The sequence below is a fragment of the Myxine glutinosa genome, chromosome 9 (assembly GCF_964187855.1).
Source record: "Myxine glutinosa chromosome 9, kmMyxGlut1.1, whole genome shotgun sequence".
Lineage (NCBI taxonomy): Eukaryota > Metazoa > Chordata > Myxini > Myxiniformes > Myxinidae > Myxine > Myxine glutinosa.
Window position 1 is genome coordinate 34,155,266 of NC_136269.1, and position 21,595 is coordinate 34,176,860.

A 21,595-nucleotide genomic window follows, 5' to 3' on the forward strand; every position below is an offset into this window, starting at 1 on the left:
AAAGTTAATGTTTTAAATGAACCCGGAACCGGATGACGACGAAGAGGAAGAGGAGGAAGCGAAGGCGGAGCGAGTGAGTCGGACAAGAAGCCGAGCTGCTTCGAGGTCTGGAGCGAACGATTGGCGAACGAGGGTCACGAGTGAACATTGGGTTTCCCGGGAAAGGGATTCCTGCGACAGAGTTGTCATCGCTGTGACAGATAAACCTGCGTGACAGGTTTTGCGGTTGATTCCAGAGAGAATCATCAGAGTGCCGTTACGCCACGAGAATGGGCCGTCGGCCATTTTTACCTCGCACAGCATTTGCGCATCGCTCAAGGTTTTTCGCCTCGCTTTAACGATTGTCACCGCATTCAGACGTTAATCTGTTGTACGTGTGTAACGTGGCTTTTGAGTGGGAAATCTGCGGTTCGCCGATCGGGAGCCGTGGAACATCCACACCCGAGGGTGTGATTTCCCAGTAGCCTTGAGGGCACCTTTGCGCAGCTTTGGCAGCGTGACTGTGACTGTCATCCGAATGGGATTCTGGTCTCGATTAGACATCGTTCTGACGATTACTGGAGCGGAATCGACTTTGGCTTGATGCCGGAATAGTGACATTGGGAATGTTCTTCTTTTCGCTCACTTGGAGCACAGCGAGTTATATTGTACGAACCTGATGGTACCATCATAGGAAATATATATTGGTTGTACAATTGATTACTATTGTTGTTGTACTGTTATTCTTGTGTGATCTTAATACAATACTTGTTTGTTGGTAACAATTGGTGTGGTTTCACCATTGATCTTTGACATACAGAATAACACATCTTTCTGCCGTGACTCCTCTCGGGGCTCAGAGGTACACCGTGGCCGGGGTTTGGGGAGGAGCACGTAACAGTACCCAAAGTGAATATCAGTGGTACCCAAAGTGAAGATCAGTGGTACCCAAAGTGAAGATCAGTGGTACCCAAAGTGAAGATCAGTGGTACCCAAAGTGAAGATCAGTGGCACCCAAAGTGAAGATCAGTGGCACCCAAAGTGAATATCAGTGGTACCCAAAGTGAAGATCAGTGGTACCCAAAGTGAAGATCAGTGGCACCAGATCAATGGTACCCAAAGTGAAGATCAGTGGTACCCAAAGTGAAGATCAGTGGTACAGAGGAGATTAGTGATAGCCAAGGTGAAGATCAGTGGTACAGAGGAGATTAGTGATAGCCAAGGTGAAGATCAGTGGTATCAAAATTATTACCTTTTCAACTACCATTAGGGCTTCTTCAAATTCCTCCACAATTTTCTTTATCTCAGGATCAGCAAGGTCTTGTACTACAAGCTGGAATCCCACATCAGACCCAGGCATCTGTTCTTCCGTAGTGGGTGTTGATATATTTTGAACTTCACCTGAACAAATCACGCACAATTTACAAGGACCAAAAACAAAAGACAAAACTTTTTATTTGGCATACTGCATTTTACTAAAAGCATTTCTTTCTCATTTGCATCAAGAATTTTGATAAAGTTGAAGAGGCAAATTAAATGCAGTGCGATAAACATTGCAAGGAAATACAAGGAGCTTTGACACATGAGGCCATTTGGCCTTTCATCACCAGATTAATACAGTACAGTATACTGTATCCGTTTATTTACTTTATTTTACTGGAGACGTGCAAGCGGAAGAGCCGAGGGTGGAGGAGGAGAGATATGGGAGAGGCACAGGGACATCAGCAAGGCCTTATTTTTATTAGGGAGGTTGGGGGTCCGGGGGTTAAAATGGTTGTAGGATTCGGAATGAGCGAACACCGATGGTAAATTCACTTTTTGATGAGACCCACTCAGACGTCACAATCACAACAGGTATACAATGACCCATCCATACCAATGCTACCTACCATTCCTACCAATATCCATGCACCTCTCTATCCCTAATGCTTCTATGTACGTACCTCTCTCTCTCTCTCCCTCTCTGATGTCCCATACTCTTCACAGAGCTTTGGTGCCACCAAAGCCGCTTCCTGAGCAAGGGTTATATGGTTAAAGTTTGGTGGTTTGCCATTGCCTTCCCAGCATTGGTTATGGCAGGAATTTGGAATTCGACTAGAGTGCTGGCGATAGCTCACCTACTCTTTGTGAAGGACACCGTGGGGTCTTTAACGTCCACTAACGAATGCTGGCAGATGGGACGCCCAGTTTAACATCTATTCGGCAGACGCATCGATGAATCGCCCTGCCTGTGAAACACCGAGATGATAGTTTATAACTGGGTTGACATTCAATCCAAGACTAAACAGCTTAGAGACGAGTGTGCGTACCTCAAGGCCGTCTTGCTAGCTTCATACCTATCCAATTGCAGTTTAATCTGTAACCTCCGTTTCTGCTGCCACAATCATACCGGCGAGATAACTCCATGCATCAACTACTCTCTGAATGAAAGATCCACGTCTTACTACCATCCTAGCTCTCTTCTTCTTTTCCCTAAATTTGTAGCCCCAAAACTGTACATCATCTTCTAGAGGAGGCCTCACTAAATTTCCATACGTACAAAGTTAACACCACCTCCTTACCTCCACCACCAAAGGGGGATGGAGGTTATGCTTTCACCTGTCTGTCTCTGAACATGATATCTCAAAAAGTTGTGGACGAATTCAGAGGAAACTTGGTGGAAAGGTTGGGGGTGCGACAAGGAAGAATTGATTCGATTTGGTGAAGATCCGGATCCGAATCAGATAGTTTTATATATATATTTAAGTGATTCTTCACCATTGAGAGATGAGACCAAAACGATACACACTACATGGCCAAAAGTATGTGGACACCCCTTCTAATTAATGGATTCGGCTGTTTCAGCCACACCCATTGCGGACAGGTATATATAATCAATCCCACAGCCATGCAATCTCTATACACAAACATTGGCAGCAGAATGGGCCATACTGAAGTGCTCAGTGACTTTCAACGTGGCACCGTCATAGGATGCCACCTTTCCAACAAGACAGTTCGTCAAATTTCTGCCCTGCTAGAGCTGCGCCGGTCAACTGTAAGTGCTGTTATTGTGAAGTGGAAATGTTGAAGAGCAACAACAGCTCAGCCGTGAAGTGGTAGGCCACACAAGCTCACAGAACAGGACCGCCAGGTGCTGAAGCGCATAGCGAGTAAAAATCGTCTGTCCTCCGTTGCAACACTCACTACCGAGTTCCAAACTGCCTCTGGAAGCAACGGCAGCACAACAACTGTTCGTTGGGAGCTTCATGGAATTGGTTTCCATGGCCGAGCAGCCGCCCACAAGCCTAAGATCACCATGCGCAATGCCAAGCGTCGGCTGGAGTGGTGTAAAGCTCGCCGACATTGGACTCTGGAGCAGTGGAAACGCATTCTCTGGAGTGATGAATCACGCTTCACCACCTGGCAGTCCAACGGACAAATCTGGGTTTGACGGATGCCAGGAGAATGCTACCTGCCCGAATGCATAGTGCCAACTGTAAAGTTTGGTGGAGGAGAACTAATGGTCTGGGGCTGTTTTTCATGGTTCGGGCTAGGCCCCTTAGTTCCAGTGAAGGGAAGTCTTAATGCTACAACATACAATGACATTCCATCTTCATCTCTTTCCATGTGTAAATCTCATCATTTGCCACAATAAACTCTTTCCTCTTGCGGAACTCAACAAAGTCACCAATTCATTCGTTTATGTTTCCCAATCCAAACTATCCGACAATTGGTTCCTTTCTAACTTCACTGTAGACCACATTACAATCATCCACAAATGACAGAGTTGCTACCTTATCAGCAGTAATTAGATCTTCCATGAGCTATTAAGACAAATTGCAATTTGCTATCATATCAAGACAATACTTGAGCAAAAAATAAAAAAGAAAGAAGAAAAGTGCACTCCAAGTGAAACATTTTCACTTCCTCACAGTAAACAGTCGTATCCTTTTTGTGGCAGAAAAGTTTTTAGAATAACTGGTAGTGCCATTAAAAAAAAACAGTAGTATTACAAAACACCCATCGTCATCACTGACCTGAAAACTCCATGCGTTCAATGGACGAAGAATTGCCGGTGGCTTCATCAAATTCTTGAAGAAGATCCATGTCAAAGGTAACTTTGTCATTGCCCAACCAGGCCTGGGCCTTGCTTTTTTTCCCAGCCCGCATTTTCTCGAGAAAGGCCACCACTGCGGCGGGATAAGCCTGCGTGCCGCAGGTCGTGCGGCGAGTCCAGGTCACATGGCTGCAAGTTTTGGCAGCCTCATTTGCAAGCTGTTCAGCTTGTGCCACACCAGCTAACAGCACATTCAAGTCTACGTGAAGACAAATTCAGAGATTAAAAAGTTATCTACCTCCTCCACCTGCTGAACGAAAAAAAAATTGCATCACAGCAGCAACAGCTCATCGCGTAAAAAAGAAGCTTCGGCCTAATTTTGCCAGAAATTTTTTTTATCGAGGAAGGGCTTGCAGCCATTCTGAACCAGGAGTCAACTGCAGATCATTTGTAGGGAGGTTTTTAAGGGTCAAAGGTAGTGTCAAGTAAGTAGACCTAAACAGCATGGCACAGATTAATGTCCAGCCTGACCAAGCTCGAGATAGTTAGGGATCATAGTTTGTCTTTCCTATTCCTCTATAGCTCTGAAATCATCTACAAAGTCTGACATTTTTGCTTTTATCCATTTCATAACAAACTTACTCCTGAACAATTTCCACCATCACAACGTTATAGTGGAGGTATTACAAGAGAAATCCTAAGGCATGGCCTGAATGCAGTAACACGATCACAATGTAATAACTACAAATGGCACAGACTATCCATACCTATCCATACAACCAATATCCAATACCAAACCTATCCAACCAAACATATCCAAACAAACAAACAATACCAAACATATCCAACCTATTTGGATACAAAATATCCAAATACCAATATCCAACCAATATCCAATGGCAACCTATCCATACAAGTACTATAATCCCCACACTTTTTGAAAAAGAAAAAAACGGGGGTATACAGCAATCAGCTCCGTCCGTCATGCTATCTACTACTAAACCTTTGTGTAGAAATTCACCAAACATGGTAGTTATGATTACCCCATGGCATGAAAGTGCAAGAGCAGTGGAATGAATGAAATGAATGATCGTTTTAAGGCCATTTTCCCCGCTAGAGCGGGGGTTAGCCTTGCGGGCCCCATGACAATCATGGTTCCATGTTTGAGGCCATGTTTTTATGGCCGGATGCCCTTCCTGACGCCAACCCTTGGTCACGCTCTTACGATACGATACGCAGGGATACGGTGTACCTATTCTAAACCGGGGTACACACCGTGATCATTCATCCCAGCAAGCTGGTACTCAATTTGCCGACCTCGGAAGGATGACAGGCTGAGTCAAACCCCCTGGCGTTAATTCAGCGATCGACCGGGATTCGAACCCAGGATCCTAGGATCCCAAGCCGGCACCCTAACCGCTAAGCCAACACCAGGGATGTGGGGTCAAAAAGGTCAAGTGACGAAAAATGCAATTACGGGCACATTTATATATTAAACTTTGTATACACAATCAACATTGTGGGACGTATGGAATATTGAACGTTTTTTGGATTTGATCCACAGTTCATGCCCAAGAGGGTGGAGACTTAGGGTCACAAGTTTCAAAAAGGGAGGAGGGGGGGATTTTTAACTCTAAATTTGACATTGGGTCATTAAAGGTGGAACCTTTTGCCCTTTTGTCATTTTTCAACTTTCCTTTCAGTGGGAAGCGAGGAATTATCGACTTCACTCTAGTTGTTATTATTATTATTATCCATATTGTCTTCAGAAATTATTCACACCCCATGACATTTTTACATTTTGTTGTGTTACAGCCTGAATTTAAAGTGAATTAAATTGAGATTTTTGTAACTGATCCACACATAATACCCCATAATGTCAAAGTGGATTTTTTTTTTTAGAAATTTTTTACTAAGTAATAAAAAATGAAAAGCTGAAATGTCTCGAGTCAACAAGTATTGAACCCCTTTGCTATGAGATTCCAAATTGAGCTCAGGTGCATCCAATTTCCTTTGATAATCCTTGAGATGACTACAAATTGATTGGAGTCCACCTGTGGCCAATTCAATTGATTGGACATTATTTAAAAAGGAAAACATCTTTCTATACAAGGTCCCACAGTTGACAGTGCATGTCAGAGCAGAAACTCTACCATGAAGTCCAAGTAACTGTTTTTTTTTTAATTGTGAGAAGGCATAAATCTGTGGAATGGTATAAAACAATTTATAGAGTGTTGAAAGTTCCCAAGAGCACGGTGATGGAAAGAATATGGAACTAATGGAACTACCAAGACTGGAAAGAATATGGAACTACCCAGACTACTCTTAAACTGGCCGTCCGACCAAACTGAGCAACCAGGCAAGAAGGACATTGGTAATGGAGGTGACCAAAAACTCATGATCACTCTGACAGAACTAAAGAGTTCCTTGGCTGAGATGGGAGAACCTGCCGGAGGGACAACACAGTCTCTGCAGCACTTCACAAATCTAGGCTTTATGGGAGAGTGGCCAGACAGAAGCCGCTCCTGAGGAAAAGGCACATGTCAGCACACCTGAAGTTTACAAAACGCCACATGAAAGACTGAGAGTACAAGGCAAAATATTCTGTGGTCTGATGAGATGATTTTTGAACTCTTTGGCCTGAATACAAATTGAACTCTTTGGTCTGACAGAAACTGAGCACAGCTCATCACCCATCTAACACCATCCATACCGTGAAGCCTGGTGGTGGCAGCATCATATGGGGATGCTTTTCAGTGACAGGGACTGGAAGACTTGTAAGGATAGAGGGAACAATGAATGGAGCCAAATGCAGGCAAATCCTTGAGGAGAACATGCTTCAGAGTGCAAAATACCTTAGACGGCAGTTAAGATTTAAGTTCCAACAGGACAATGACCCCAAACATACAGCCAAAACAATATTGGAATTCAGAACAAGAACGTGAATGTCCTTGAGTGGCCCAGCCAAAGCCCAGACTTGAACCCATTGAGAATCTGTGGAAAGACTTGAAGATTGCTCTTCACCGATACTCCCCATCCAACTTGACAGAGTTTGACCAAATCTGCAAGGAAGAATGGGAGAAACTCCCCAAATCCGGATGCGAAAACCCGATACAGACATACCCAAGAAGGCTCGAAGCTGTAATCGCTGTCAAAGGCGATTTTACAAAGTATCGACTCATAGGGTTGAATACTGATGCAAATTAGATATTTCTGTGTTTATCATCAATGAATTTGTAAATATTTCTTAAAACATGTTTTCACTGACGTTATGAGGTATTTTGTGTTGATCGGTGACAAAAAATTAAAATTTAATCCATCTTAAATTCAGGCTGGAACACAACAAAATGTGAAAAAGTCAAGGGGTGTGAATACTATCGTGTTCACCGCGGGGATTAACACCCCTTGGTGACGGATGACCAATCGAGCTTCAACTCCGAGGCGTTCACTCAAACTCTAGCGGTGTTATTTTGCACGGGCGAGGGTGTAGTGAAGGGCAGCAAGGCAAGCTTAACTGGACGGATGGATGCTGCTTTGGGTTATCCGATTCCCACAACAAATAAACGGACAGGACAAGGAATTAAAATTCAACAACTAACGGGTTTAATGAAAGAAAAGGCAACAAAGATGTACAGTAAACTAAAATTCCTAAATTGAGACGTCTCCACACAGACTCATGAAACAGACACGGGGACAAACAAGTCAAGTGAATCCACTTGGATTCCGCCCAGGTTGGCACATGGAAATTATGATGTAGCATAATTATCATCTCGGGTCAAGATTTGAAATTATGCCATGGTTTTTGTAAAATTGCTACTAGTATTCACATTATGTACTTTCACCAAAACATACATCATCATAGAAACATACATAGAATTTGGGTCCTCTGGGTCATTTGGGTCCTCTGGGTCATTTGGGTCCTCTGGGTCATTTGGGTCCTCTGGGTCATTTGGGTCCTCTGGGTCATTTGGGTCCTCTGGGTCCTCTGGGTCCTTTGGGTCCTCTGGGTCATTTGGGTCCTCTGGGTCATTTGGGTCCTCTGGGTCATTTGGGTCCTCTGGGTCATTTGGGTCCTCTGGGTCATTTGGGTCCTCTGGGTCATTTGGGTCCTCTGGGTCATTTGGGTCCTCTGGGTCATTTGGGTCCTCTGGGTCATTTGGGTCCTCTGGGTCATTTGGGTCCTCTGGGTCATTTGGGTCCTCTGGGTCATTTGGGTCCTCTGGGTCATTTGGGTCCTCTGGGTCATTTGGGTCCTCTGGGTCATTTGGGTCCTCTGGGTCATTTGGGTCCTCTGGGTCATTTGGGTCCTCTGGGTCATTTGGGTCCTCTGGGTCCTCTGGGTCATTTGGGTCCTCTGGGTCATTTGGGTCCTCTGGGTCATTTGGGTCCTCTGGGTCATTTGGGTCCTCTGGGTCATTTGGGTCCTCTGGGTCATTTGGGTCCTCTGGGTCCTCTGGGTCATTTGGGTCCTCTGGGTCATTTGGGTCCTCTGGGTCATTTGGGTCCTCTGGGTCATTTGGGTCCTCTGGGTCATTTGGGTCCTCTGGGACATTTGGGTCCTCTGGGTCATTTGGGTCCTCTGGGTCATTTGGGTCCTCTGGGTCATTTGGGTCCTCTGGGTCATTTGGGTCCTCTGGGTCATTTGGGTCCTCTGGGTCATTTGGGTCCTCTGGGGCATTTGGGTCCTCTGGGGCATTTGGGTCCTCTGGGTCATTTGGGTCCTCTGGGTCATTTGGGTCCTCTGGGTCCCCTGGGTCCTCTGGGTCATTTGGGTCCTCTGGGTCATTTGGGTCCTCTGGGTCCTCTGGGTCCTCTGGGTCCTCTGGGTCCTCTGGGTCATTTGGGTCCTCTGGGTCCTCTGGGTCCTCTGGGTCATTTGGGTCCTCTGGGTCATTTGGGTCCTCTGGGTCATTTGGGTCCTCTGGGTCATTTGGGTCCTCTGGGTCCTCTGGGTCATTTGGGTCCTCTGGGTCCTCTGGGTCATTTGGGTCATTTGGGTCCTCTGGGTCATTTGGGTCCTCTGGGTCATTTGGGTCCTCTGGGTCATTTGGGTCCTCTGGGTCATTTGGGTCATTTGGGTGAATTCATGAATTCAAGTCAAGTGAATCCACTTGGATTCCGCCCAGGTTGGCACATGGAAATTATGATGTAGCATAATTATCATCTCGGGTCAAGATTTGAAATTATGCCATGGTTTTTGTAAAATTGCTACTAGTATTCACATTATGTACTTTCACCAAAGGGTCCTCTGGGTCATTTGGGTCCTCTGGGTCATTTGGGTCCTCTGGGTCATTTGGGTCATTTGGGTCATTTGGGTCCTCTGGGTCATTTGACATCATCATAGAAACATACATAGAATTTGGGTCCTCTGGGTCATTTGGGTCCTCTGGGTCCTCTGGGTCATTTGGGTCATTTGGGTCCTCTGGGTCATTTGGGTCCTCTGGGTCATTTGGGTCCTCTGGGTCATTTGGGTCATTTGGGTCCTCTGGGTCATTTGGGTCCTATGGGTCATTTGGGTCCTCTGGGTCATTTGGGTCCTCTGGGTCATTTGGGTCAATTGGGTCCTCTGGGTCATTTGGGTCCTCTGGGTCATTTGGGTCCTCTGGGTCCTCTGGGTCATTTGGGTCCTCTGGGTCATTTGGGTCTCTGGGTCCTCTGGGTCCTCTGGGTCCTCTGGGTCCTCTGGGTCCTCTGGGTCATTTGGGTCCTCTGGGTCATTTGGGTCCTCTGGGTCATTTGGGTCCTCTGGGTCATTTGGGTCCTCTGGGTCATTTGGGTCCTCTGGGTCATTTGGGTCCTCTGGGACATTTGGGTCCTCTGGGTCATTTGGGTCCTCTGGGTCCCCTGGGTCCTCTGGGTCATTTGGGTCCTCTGGGTCCTCTGGGTCATTTGGGTCCTCTGGGTCCTCTGGGTCCTCTGGGTCATTTGGGTCCTCTGGGTCATTTGGGTCCTCTGGGTCATTTGGGTCCTCTGGGTCATTTGGGTCCTCTGGGTCCTCTGGGTCATTTGGGTCCTCTGGGTCATTTGGGTCCTCTGGGTCCTCTGGGTCATTTGGGTCCTCTGGGTCATTTGGGTCCTCTGGGTCATTTGGGTCCTCTGGGTCATTTGGGTCCTCTGGGTCATTTGGGTCATTTGGGTGAATTCATGAATTCAAGTCAAGTGAATCCACTTGGATTCCGCCCAGGTTGGCACATGGAAATTATGATGTAGCATAATTATCATCTCGGGTCAAGATTTGAAATTATGCCATGGTTTTTGTAAAATTGCTACTAGTATTCACATTATGTACTTTCACCAAAACATACATCATCATAGAAACATACATAGAATTTGGGTCCTCTGGGTCATTTGGGTCCTCTGGGTCATTTGGGTCCTCTGGGTCATTTGGGTCATTTGGGTCCTCTGGGTCATTTGGGTCCTCTGGATCATTTGGGTCCTCTGGGTCATTTGGGTCATTTGGGTCCTCTGGGTCATTTGGGTCCTCTGGGTCATTTGGGTCCTCTGGGTCATTTGGGTCAATTGGGTCCTCTGGGTCATTTGGGTCCTCTGGGTCATTTGGGTCCTCTGGGTCCTCTGGGTCATTTGGGTCCTCTGGGTCATTTGGGTCATTTGGGTCCTCTGGGTCCTCTGGGTCCTCTGGGTCATTTGGGTCATTTGGGTCCTCTGGGTCATTTGGGTCCTCTGGGTCATTTGGGTCCTCTGGGTCATTTGGGTCCTCTGGGTCATTTGGGTCCTCTGGGTCATTTGGGTCCTCTGGGTCATTTGGGTCCTCTGGGTCATTTGGGTCCTCTGGGTCATTTGGGTCCTCTGGGTCATTTGGGTCCTCTGGGTCATTTGGGTCCTCTGGGTCATTTGGGTCCTCTGGGTCATTTGGGTCATTTGGGTCCTCTGGGTCATTTGGGTCCTCTGGGTCATTTGGGTCCTCTGGGTCCTCTGGGTCATTTGGGTCCTCTGGGTCATTTGGGTCCTCTGGGTCATTTGGGTCATTTGGGTCCTCTGGGTCATTTGGGTCCTCTGGGTCATTTGGGTCCTCTGGGTCATTTGGGTCCTCTGGGTCATTTGGGTCCTCTGGGTCATTTGGGTCCTCTGGGTCATTTGGGTCCTCTGGGTCATTTGGGTCCTCTGGGTCATTTGGGTCCTCTGGGTCATTTGGGTCCTCTGGGTCATTTGGGTCCTCTGGGTCATTTGGGTCCTCTGGGTCATTTGGGTCCTCTGGGTCATTTGGGTCCTCTGGGTCATTTGGGTCCTCTGGGTCATTTGGGTCCTCTGGGTCATTTGGGTCCTCTGGGTCATTTGGGTCCTCTGGGTCATTTGGGTCCTCTGGGTCATTTGGGTCCTCTGGGTCATTTGGGTCCTCTGGGTCATTTGGGTCCTCTGGGTCATTTGGGTCCTCTGGGTCATTTGGGTCCTCTGGGACATTTGGGTCCTCTGGGTCATTTGGGTCCTCTGGGTCATTTGGGTCCTCTGGGTCATTTGGGTCCTCTGGGTCATTTGGGTCCTCTGGGTCATTTGGGTCCTCTGGGTCATTTGGGTCCTCTGGGTCATTTGGGTCCTCTGGGGCATTTGGGTCCTCTGGGGCATTTGGGTCCTCTGGGTCATTTGGGTCCTCTGGGTCATTTGGGTCCCCTGGGTCCTCTGGGTCATTTGGGTCCTCTGGGTCATTTGGGTCCTCTGGGTCCTCTGGGTCCTCTGGGTCATTTGGGTCCTCTGGGTCCTCTGGGTCCTCTGGGTCCTCTGGGTCATTTGGGTCCTCTGGGTCATTTGGGTCCTCTGGGTCCTCTGGGTCATTTGGGTCCTCTGGGTCATTTGGGTCCTCTGGGTCATTTGGGTCCTCTGGGTCATTTGGGTCCTCTGGGTCATTTGGGTCCTCTGGGTCATTTGGGTCCTCTGGGTCATTTGGGTCCTCTGGGTCATTTGGGTCCTCTGGGTCATTTGGGTCCTCTGGGTCATTTGGGTCATTTGGGTCCTCTGGGTCATTTGGGTCCTCTGGGTCATTTGGGTCCTCTGGGTCATTTGGGTCCTCTGGGTCATTTGGGTCCTCTGGGTCATTTGGGTCCTATATTCCTATCCTATAACATATATATCTCCTATAACCTATCCTATAAATATAGATTTGATGACGTCATGTTTACACATCTGAGCGACAGAAATGAGCGACAGAAATGGGTGACAGAAACTAGCTTCACTTTTGAGCGCCCGAAATTCCCAGGCAAACGCTATAACGCACCAGGTTTACAACCTGTGCGTTAATAAACAAAAGTAAAAATGTGTGTGGTGCGTTGGCCTGCACTCCGCCTGGTGTCCGTGACCATCCCGGGGTCGTCACAGATCCCGTGTCCCTGAGTGGGAAAACATACGCCTTGGCGCGAAGTCCGTTGACCCGCTAGCTGCCGAGTGTGAAGCGAGCAGGCCCTCAATCCTTCCTCGCCGTCCGCTCCACAAAGCACCAAGGTGAGACAAGAGAAGGAAGCGTCCGCCAAGAGTGTCACGAACTCCGACTGCCCACGATGCCAGCCACAAACTAAGAGTCAGAGTGCACGAGCTGCGTCCGTTCGTAAGGAAGCCCAGCGCCAAGAGAGACGTACGACTGCACACTATGAAAACCCAGAGCCAAGAGTGGGGCGTGCGACGGCACACTATAAAATCCAGAGCCAAGAGAGAATGCCGGGACAAGCGGGGACATGTTCTTTTTACTCCTGGTGCTTGAACATTCCATGATGACGTCCGCGCGTGCTTCAATCAGAGAGTCCCACCGCATCACTCCACGGCTACGACCAATCATCTCCTCTCGGGGCAGGGCCTCACGGCCCTTGTGATGACTCGGCTGATGGCGTCAGTGGTAGTGTTCGAATGTCCACATCCGGTAGCTTTATTTAGTGTATGTGCGGAGTGCATGGCTGGTGTTGCATATGTCATAAGGAACAAAGGGAAAGCCACAGAGGCAATTTACACACAGGGAATTTACCCTTATACCCTAACTAATTAGCATTGCTCCACCCCTCGCATAGAGACAAATATACACTTATGCCGAAAACAAGGAGCTGACTTATTTCCATCAAGGTGTTCTAACACAACATTCGGAGCATGGTAATCTATACACTTCTACCTGGACCAAGGTATTTCATTAGCTACCCCCATAAACGTAACAATACTTTCTGAAGGTACTGTATTTCAGGGAAGTTTTTGTACACAGAACCTTTCCTATGCCATCTCTAGGCGCTGCATAACATCAATGCCGGGCACTGAAGGGGGCTCGGCAATGACGCACACTGAAAGCGAGTACTGTTTTCACTCTGGTTGTTTTCTTGCTTTCTTGTTTTCTTGTTCATTTGTCAGGGCGATATCTCAGCCATCCTTTGAGCTAGGGAGCTGAAATTTCATAACATATTGTGAGCAAGTACTTTGTCAAAAACGGTATTTTTTGTTTTTTAATTAATCAATTAATTGATGGGTTATTTAATTATTAGCGATTAATTAAGTACTTATACATTTCCTTTCTCTTCTGGCCATTATCTCAGGCACCTTTTGAATTAGAAAGCTGATATTTGGACATGCCAATGACCAAGTGATTTGGCTGCAAAGGCTATTTTTGATTGATTGATTAATCAATTAATCGATTAATTAATCATTGATTATTAAATTTTTTATTAATGACTTATTTCATTAAATTTCTAAAAGTTACATCTTCGGATGAAGCACTCGTGGTTTAGTTATGCTATTAGCCAATTGATTAAGAAAATATTTTATGACAATGTTTTATTGATTTTAATTATGCAATTAATCAATCAAATATTATGCACCTCTCCCTCCAAATACAGTCTCGATGGGTTGCATGGCGGTATTGCCGGGCGCACCGGCAATGCCGCGCTGGAGTATATTTAATTATTTGGCATGGGGGCAGTGTACTTTGAATGTATCTGTACTTGTTTTTTTTCATATCTACCCTGAACCTAGTAGTCCAGCGGATAGGTGCAATATAGAGACGAATAGTGCACTTTTTGATAAAAGCATCAAACTTGGTACACATATTCAGTAGGCCATAAGAAACAAAATTATATATAGTGCCATCCCAGTTTTGGCCTGTGATTGCTATGGCGGCCATCTTTGAAAATGGCCACCACATGACACTAAAATACCACATAACTCAGCAACCATGAGGCCTAGGATCTTAATTCTGGTGTCTATATAGGTTTTGGGGGTCATAGAAATCAAAGAAGGCAATATCGAGTATGTGTGGTCACTTACGGTACCACCTTTTAAACGTAAGTACCATTTTACGGAAAAGGAGGACAACACTCTCAATGCCAAAGTTGTTGTGCTAGATGGACCTGCCATTGTATATATGTTGAAGCCTGAAGCAGCAAAAACATTTCAGGAATATGCACACAATATCTTTCTGCCACATGTAAATTCTAAGCTACAAAGAGCTCAGAGAGTTGATGTTGTCTGGGATGATTACAGGCCAGATTCATTAAAGGCACAGACCAGAGAGAAGAGAGGGAAAGGAATATGTCGAAGGGTTGAGCCAAAGACTGCAGTACCGAAAAATTGGCAAGAATTATTGCGGCTCTCTGACAATAAGAAGGAACTGTTCTCATTCCTCAGCAGAGAAGTTGTCAACATTCAAACAGAGAAGCAAGTAATCAGTACGCTGAATGAGGATGTTGTTAGTCGCCAGCCAAGAAACACGGGAGGTTTAGCCCCTTGTACACAGGAGGAAGCAGACAGCCGTATGATGCTTCATGTTGCTGATGCAGCTAAACAACACAACACTGTTCTCATCCATACTGTGGACAGTGATGTAGTTGTTCTGGCAGTGTATGTATTTCAAAAGCTACAAGTGACACTGGATGCTCTATGGGTGGTGTTCGGCACAGGCAAGCATATGCGCATGGTACCAGCTCATGATATCTCAGCTGAAATTGGTCCTGAGAAGTCCATTGCACTTCCAATGTTTCACGCCATTACTGGGTGCGATACGACCTCTAGCTTTGCTGGCAGAGGAAAGAAGACTGCTTGGGATAAATGGAGCATGTGTGCTGAGGTTATAATGGAGTTAATAAAGCTGATGGAACAACCACAAATGTCAGATGTTGATGCTGCTATGGATGTTCTGGAGCGATTCGTCGTACTTCTTTATGACCGAACAAGTTCTAAACACCATGTTGATGAGCTCAGGATCGACCTATTCACATGGAAAGGCAGAGACGTGAGCAACATTCCACCGACCAAGGGTGCTCTCCTTCAGCACACTAGACGAGCAGTATACCAGACCGGTCACATCTGGAGTCAGGTGCTTGAAGCAAAGGCTACGCCTCCACAACCGGACGGATAGGGATGACTTGGAAACTGGGATGTTCTTTGGAGCAGTCTTCCTGAAGCCAGCAGATTTTGCAGAGAACTTATTCGATGCGGTTGTAACCAAAGGCTGTTGAACAAACTGCAAATGCACAAAAGCAGCTCTGCCGTGCACAGCTTTGTGCAAATGTGGGGGTTCTTGCCATGATTAGTTCATGTGATATCTGGCATTTCACATTTGATGGTAAGCCTAACTGACTCATGGCACATTGGTATCTACAACAATAAGTAACTTGGCTTCGTATTCGTTTTGACTGTGATTTTTTTTATAGCACTATAAGTATAATTTATGGTACTGGTATCTTATATTTCATCAATACAAAATAAAGCAATACAAAGACTGCCAAATGTTGTGTGTCTGTAAATTGGAAAAGGGCACTTATGTTCCAAAAGTGGTACAAGACGTGATCACACATACTCATGATTGCCTTCTTTGAATTATATGACCCCAAAAACCGGAATATAGGCACCAAAATTAAGATTCTAGGCCTCTTGGTTGTTGAGTTGTATGGAATTTTAGTATTAGACGGTGGCCATTTTGAAAAATGGCCACCACATCCGTCATAGGCCAAAACTTGGATGGCACTATATCTATTTTTTCTTGTAATTGCCTACTGATGATATGTACCAAGTTTGATGCTTTTATCAAAAAGTGCACGATTCTTCCCCCTATCCGCTCTACTATAGTCGATTGAGAAAATGGAAACTTTATTTTAGTTTCTCAATCATTATGGGGAAAATCAGCGAGGATAAGAGCATTAAAATCAGTTAATCTGGTTGAAATGGGGCTTTTGCATCTCTGTAACAAGTTAATGTAAAAAAAAAAAAAAAGGATTTTGTCAAAAATGAATCATGATACTGTTACATATTTATGTGAATGTATGTGGATTACCATTCAGGTCTTTGCTTATCCGTGTGTAGTATATTAAGGGTGGTTGTGATTGGAGGGTCAGGAGCCCTTCTGAACCAGTGGCCGGAAACGGAAGTGACCGGAAACGGAAGAAGAAAAGACACGAGGGGAAAAAAGGACGGTTATTATTCTTCCTCGCCCCGCTCCGACAAAAGGTGGGATCGATCAACCTTGCGCTGCGTGAAACAGCGGCGTTCCGAAGCCTGTCTGGCGAGAGGAATTACCGGAACGTGTACCGGCCCGGTGGAGACGTCAAGTTGACGTGGGGCCGTGCATCGAACCCGCGTCTGGCCTCGTTCGCGGACCGTCCAAACAGACGCGTGCGGGTCGCATGTCGGGGCCTAACGCGCCTTGCAAGCGGCGTGGGGTTTGGCTTGCTTTACCGTATCCGCTGCGCATGGCCACGAGGGGCTGCAGCCACGGTGCCTGGTACGATACCTGCCCGGTGGAACCACGTCCACCCGGGGTTCGTTCTACCGCCCGAGTGCGGTGACGGCGACCATCATCTTGGTCAGGAGGGGCCCAGAGACATTGTGCGAGACCGAGACCAAAAGGGTGTCGTGAGTACTCACCGGGACACACGTATATAAGATGGCCATCTTACTCATAGGAAAGTGCTTGTGAATTGGGAATTGTTGACGGTTGTATAGGGTTGATTGCTCGGGGAAAATCTCCGTGGTTGTGTCATTGCAATTGTATGGTCATTCCCATTGAAATATATCCTTGAACGTCAGTTGTCTCCTGGGGTGAAATTCATATGGATTGCGTGGCGAGAGCGCATATTTAATACAGCTTTCTGGCGAAGTTCCTCCTCACGGTCCGGGGGTCACCGAGACCAGGTATTCACCGAGGGGACCACGTAACAGAATTACTCCACATGGGTCTCACTCTCCCTCTTCCTGGCATTCCTGAATTTTTGCCTGTAAGCTTCCGGAACCAACTCATACGCTTTGAGGATGTGCGTCTTCAGTACCTCATAATCTGCACATTGGTCCATTGGTAGCGCCGAATAAATTTCCTGAGCTTTCCCCACCAGCACACTTTGCACGAGTATGGTCCAGGCCTCCTCCGGCCAGTTTAATTGTCGAGCCACTTTCTCAAAGTGTGGAAAAAATTTCGCGACTTCTTTTTCACTGAACGGTGGAACCAGCCTCACATGTCTGCCCACATCCCAGGTTTTCTGGTTAGGTGTCGACCCCGTCAGCAAGGGTGGTGCCTCTCCCCGTTCTCTCATTAACTCCAGCTCCTTGAATTTGATTTCTTGCTGAAGCTCCATGTCACGTTCCTTTAATTCCCTTTCCGCTTTTCTCTCCTCTGCTTCGAGGTCCCTTGCAGCTCTCCTTTCCTCTGCTTTTTTGTCTTCTAACCTTTCCTGGAGTTCTCGTTCCACTCTCCTTTCCTCTGCTTGTTTCTCTTCCCTCCTCTCTTCTGCTTTCCTTTCTTCTTCTGCTCTTTCCTTTTCTGCTTTCCTTTCTTCTTCTGCTCTTTCCTTTTCTGCTTTCCTTTCTTCTTCTTTAATCCGTTCCTGGCTCCGTAATTGCAACTCCAGTTTACGGAGCTCAACGTCTTCTGGTTCTTCGGGTAGCCACTCCCAGGCTAACTCGTCCCATGTTCCTAATCCCACCATAGATTGTATCACCGTGGCCTGCAACTCTGCCTTCCTCAAATTAGTTCGGACCTCCAAGTTAAAATGTTTGGCCAATTTCAAGAGGTCCGACTTTAGCAACGCTCGGAACTGTGCCTCACTCGGGGTTACCCCAAAGTTCTGTGCCACAAACGCCATGGTGCCTATCGTTAACACCTGTTAACCTTCACCCAAGACTTTACCCCAATTTCTCAAAAAAAAATATTACCAATTAATAATTAATTAATAATTTTTAATTAATAAAAAAATATTATTTTATTATTTTATACAATTTTAAATCCCGGACGAGCCCCCAATTCTGTTACGTGGTCCCCTCGGTGAATACCTGGTCTCGGTGACCCCCGGACCGTGAGGAGGAACTTCGCCAGAAAGCTGTATTAAATATGCGCTCTCGCCACGCAATCCATATGAATTTCACCCCAGGAGACAACTGACGTTCAAGGATATATTTCAATGGGAATGACCATACAATTGCAATGACACAACCACGGAGATTTTCCCCGAGCAATCAACCCTATACAACCGTCAACAATTCCCAATTCACAAGCACTTTCCTATGAGTAAGATGGCCATCTTATATACGTGTGTCCCGGTGAGTACTCACGACACCCTTTTGGTCTCGGTCTCGCACAATGTCTCTGGGCCCCTCCTGACCAAGATGATGGTCGCCGTCACCGCACTCGGGCGGTAGAACGAACCCCGGGTGGACGTGGTTCCACCGGGCAGGTATCGTACCAGGCACCGTGGCTGCAGCCCCTCGTGGCCACGCGCAGCGGATACGGTAAAGCAAGCCAAACCCCACGCCGCTTGCAAGGCGCGTTAGGCCCCGACGTGCGACCCGCACGCGTCTGTTTGGACGGTCCGCGAACGAGGCCAGACGCGGGTTCGATGCACGGCCCCACGTCAACTTGACGTCTCCACCGGGCCGGTACACGTTCCGGTAATTCCTCTCGCCAGACAGGCTTCGGAACGCCGCTGTTTCACGCAGCGCAAGGTTGATCGATCCCACCTTTTGTCGGAGCGGGGCGAGGAAGAATAATAACCGTCCTTTTTTCCCCTCGTGTCTTTTCTTCTTCCATTTCCGGTCACTTCCGTTTCCGGCCACTGGTTCAGAAGGGCTCCTGACCCTCCAATCACAACCACCCTTAATATACTACACACGGATAAGCAAAGACCTGAATGGTAATCCACATACATTCACATAAATATGTAACAATACCAAGGATTAATTTATCCTTTACTCAGTGCCACCACATAAGCTGCTAACATCATGCAATCATTTACCTTTTACTGTGGAAGTTGTGAAGAGCGGACAACCGTAGATTGTTGCTTTGGATCCATTCAGAGTCAACTCAGCGCTGTGACGCTGCGCCATCATCTCCACTCGTGTCTTCTGCACCTCATTCAGTCGGTTGAGGCAATCATTCTCCACTACAATTTCATGGAACAAGTCATTCACACCGGTTTTCAAAAACTCCATCACAAGGGTCACAACCTCTGGTGTTTCGGCACAAATAAGGAGCACCACATCGTCTGTATTGGCTGTGCTGAGATAGTGATGATAGCCGCTCGGAGACCGTCGACACATTTTTCTAGGAGATGCAGCCAGATCACTCTGTGAAACCTCTTCTTCTGAAGGTCCATTTGAAGTCAAATTAACAGAATTCTGAAGATCGACTACAAGTTGATCCTGATTCTTAGACAATTCAAGAGCCATTTGAAGACTGTCCTCATTTTGCTTAAAGTCCATGGAGCACTGGATAGCAAGAAGAAACTGAGCTTCCTCGTCAACATTTCCTTCCTTACACGAATCTGACATCAAGTACTGCTTTGCTAACTGCAGCCCATGTTGGTGGACACCTTGCAGTTGATGAACTACGAAGAAGAAGAAAAGAAAGAAAAAAAACAATATTGTAAGCACAAATACAGTTTTGATTCGAAAGAGAAGGTACTGTACTCAATCTTATAATAGAGCAAACATATATGGTTATGTATGTTTATATGCGACCAAAACGTTTCTTCCTCTTCTTCAAAAATATTTAACACCCCAAATACACTTTAAGATGACCCTTTAAATCCCTCAAGACCCTGGAGACCACCAAGACCACTGAAACCCCAAAACACCCCGAAGCCCCAAAACACCCCGAAGACCCAAAACACCCCGAAGACCCAAAACACCCCGAAGACCCAAAACACCCCGAAGACCCAAAACACCCCGAAGACCCAAAACACCGCAAAGACCCAAAACACCCCGAAGACCCAAAACACCACGAAGACCCAAAACACCACGAAGACCCAAAACACCCCGAAGACCCAAAACACCCCGAAGACCCAAAACACCCGAAGACCCAAAACACCCCGAAGACCCAAAACACCCCATAGACCCAAAACACCCCGAAGACCCAAAACACCCCGTAGACCCAAAACACCCCGTAGACCCAAAACACCCCATAGACCCAAAACACCCCGTAGACCCAAAACACCCCGTAGACCCAAAACACCCCGTAGACCCAAAACACCCCGTAGACCCAAAACACCCCGTAGACCCAAAACACTCCGTAGACCCAAAACACCCCGTAGACCCAAAACACCCCGAAGACCCTTAAGTACACTTTAGACCCCAAAAGACCCTTAAATACACTGAAGAACAAAAATACCCAAAAAGACCCTGAGGAACCAAAAGACCCTAAAGACCCAAAAAAACCCTGAAGACACCAAAGACCCAAAAGACCCCAAAGACCGAAAAGACCCTGTAAGGCCCAGAGAATCCAAAAGACCCTGAAAACCCAAATGGCCCTGAAGACCCAAAGCACCATGAAGAACCAAAAGACTGAAGAACCAAAAGACCCTGAAGACACCGAAATGGTCAAAGATGCTTATCCTTCTGAAACGACGTGTGGTGAGGCACGCGGAGTGCGCCGAGTCAAGCTCGTTCTAACAAAAACCCAAACAAAATAAACAACAACAAAACTACGCTCTAATTATCCATTGATGATGATTTTTTTTTTAAATACTAAAAAAAAAAAAATATTATTATTCCACTCAGCACAGCAAACATCTTCCCAATATATCTTGAGGGACTAAGTATGAGCTACGGATGAAATCACCAGGACGTTGGTTTGTGGGGGAAATTTGCTAATCGCAGTGGGGGAAATCGAGGGGAAGCTGATGTTTCCAGTGTTAACTCTCATCGGAGCAAAAAAAAAAAGAAGTCCTTCCTGGTTACTTCGCCCACAGGAACTGCTGGAGGGAATAATTTTAAAGCCAGTGGTTTTATTCGGGATATACACGCGAAGGCTTTAGGCAGTAAAACAACTTTATAGTCTTCGGGGCTCAGAAGTTGGAGCGGACACAAATGATCACCATGTAACTATGTATAGTATTGTACTGCTTCTGGTGCCTACCTCCACCAGGCTGAACAGTTTATGATTTGTATCCCACCGATAGGCCGGATCTGAATGCGGACATGAACCAAAATCAAAACAGCTTGTTCTTATCACGTACCCAACTCATCCACCAAGTTTTGTCATAACCCATCCAAAAATTATTTAGATATTGTGCTGTATATCATTTGTAGTCCCATCCTTCAATGGTGAAGAATCACTTTGAGAATTAAAAAATTATCGCATCGAGATATTCACCAAAATCAAATCAATTCGTCCTTCTC

General features: G+C 46.5%; 1 protein-coding gene across 5 annotated transcripts in view; it reads right to left on the reverse strand.

The window, feature by feature from the left end:
* PARP10 (poly(ADP-ribose) polymerase family member 10) overlaps positions 1–21,595 on the reverse strand; it is a 91,231-nt gene that overhangs the window by 12,301 nt on the left and 57,335 nt on the right. For all 5 annotated transcript variants that reach the window (XM_068129322.2, XM_068129319.2, XM_068129320.2 and 2 more), the window contains exons 11-13: positions 19,213–19,803; positions 3,996–4,274; positions 1,232–1,380 (exon numbers count right to left, since the gene is read on the reverse strand). In XM_068129322.2, the coding sequence (XP_067985423.2) occupies positions 1,232–1,380; positions 3,996–4,274; positions 19,213–19,803 (1,019 nt within the window). The remainder of the gene's footprint in view (positions 1–1,231; positions 1,381–3,995; positions 4,275–19,212; positions 19,804–21,595) is intronic.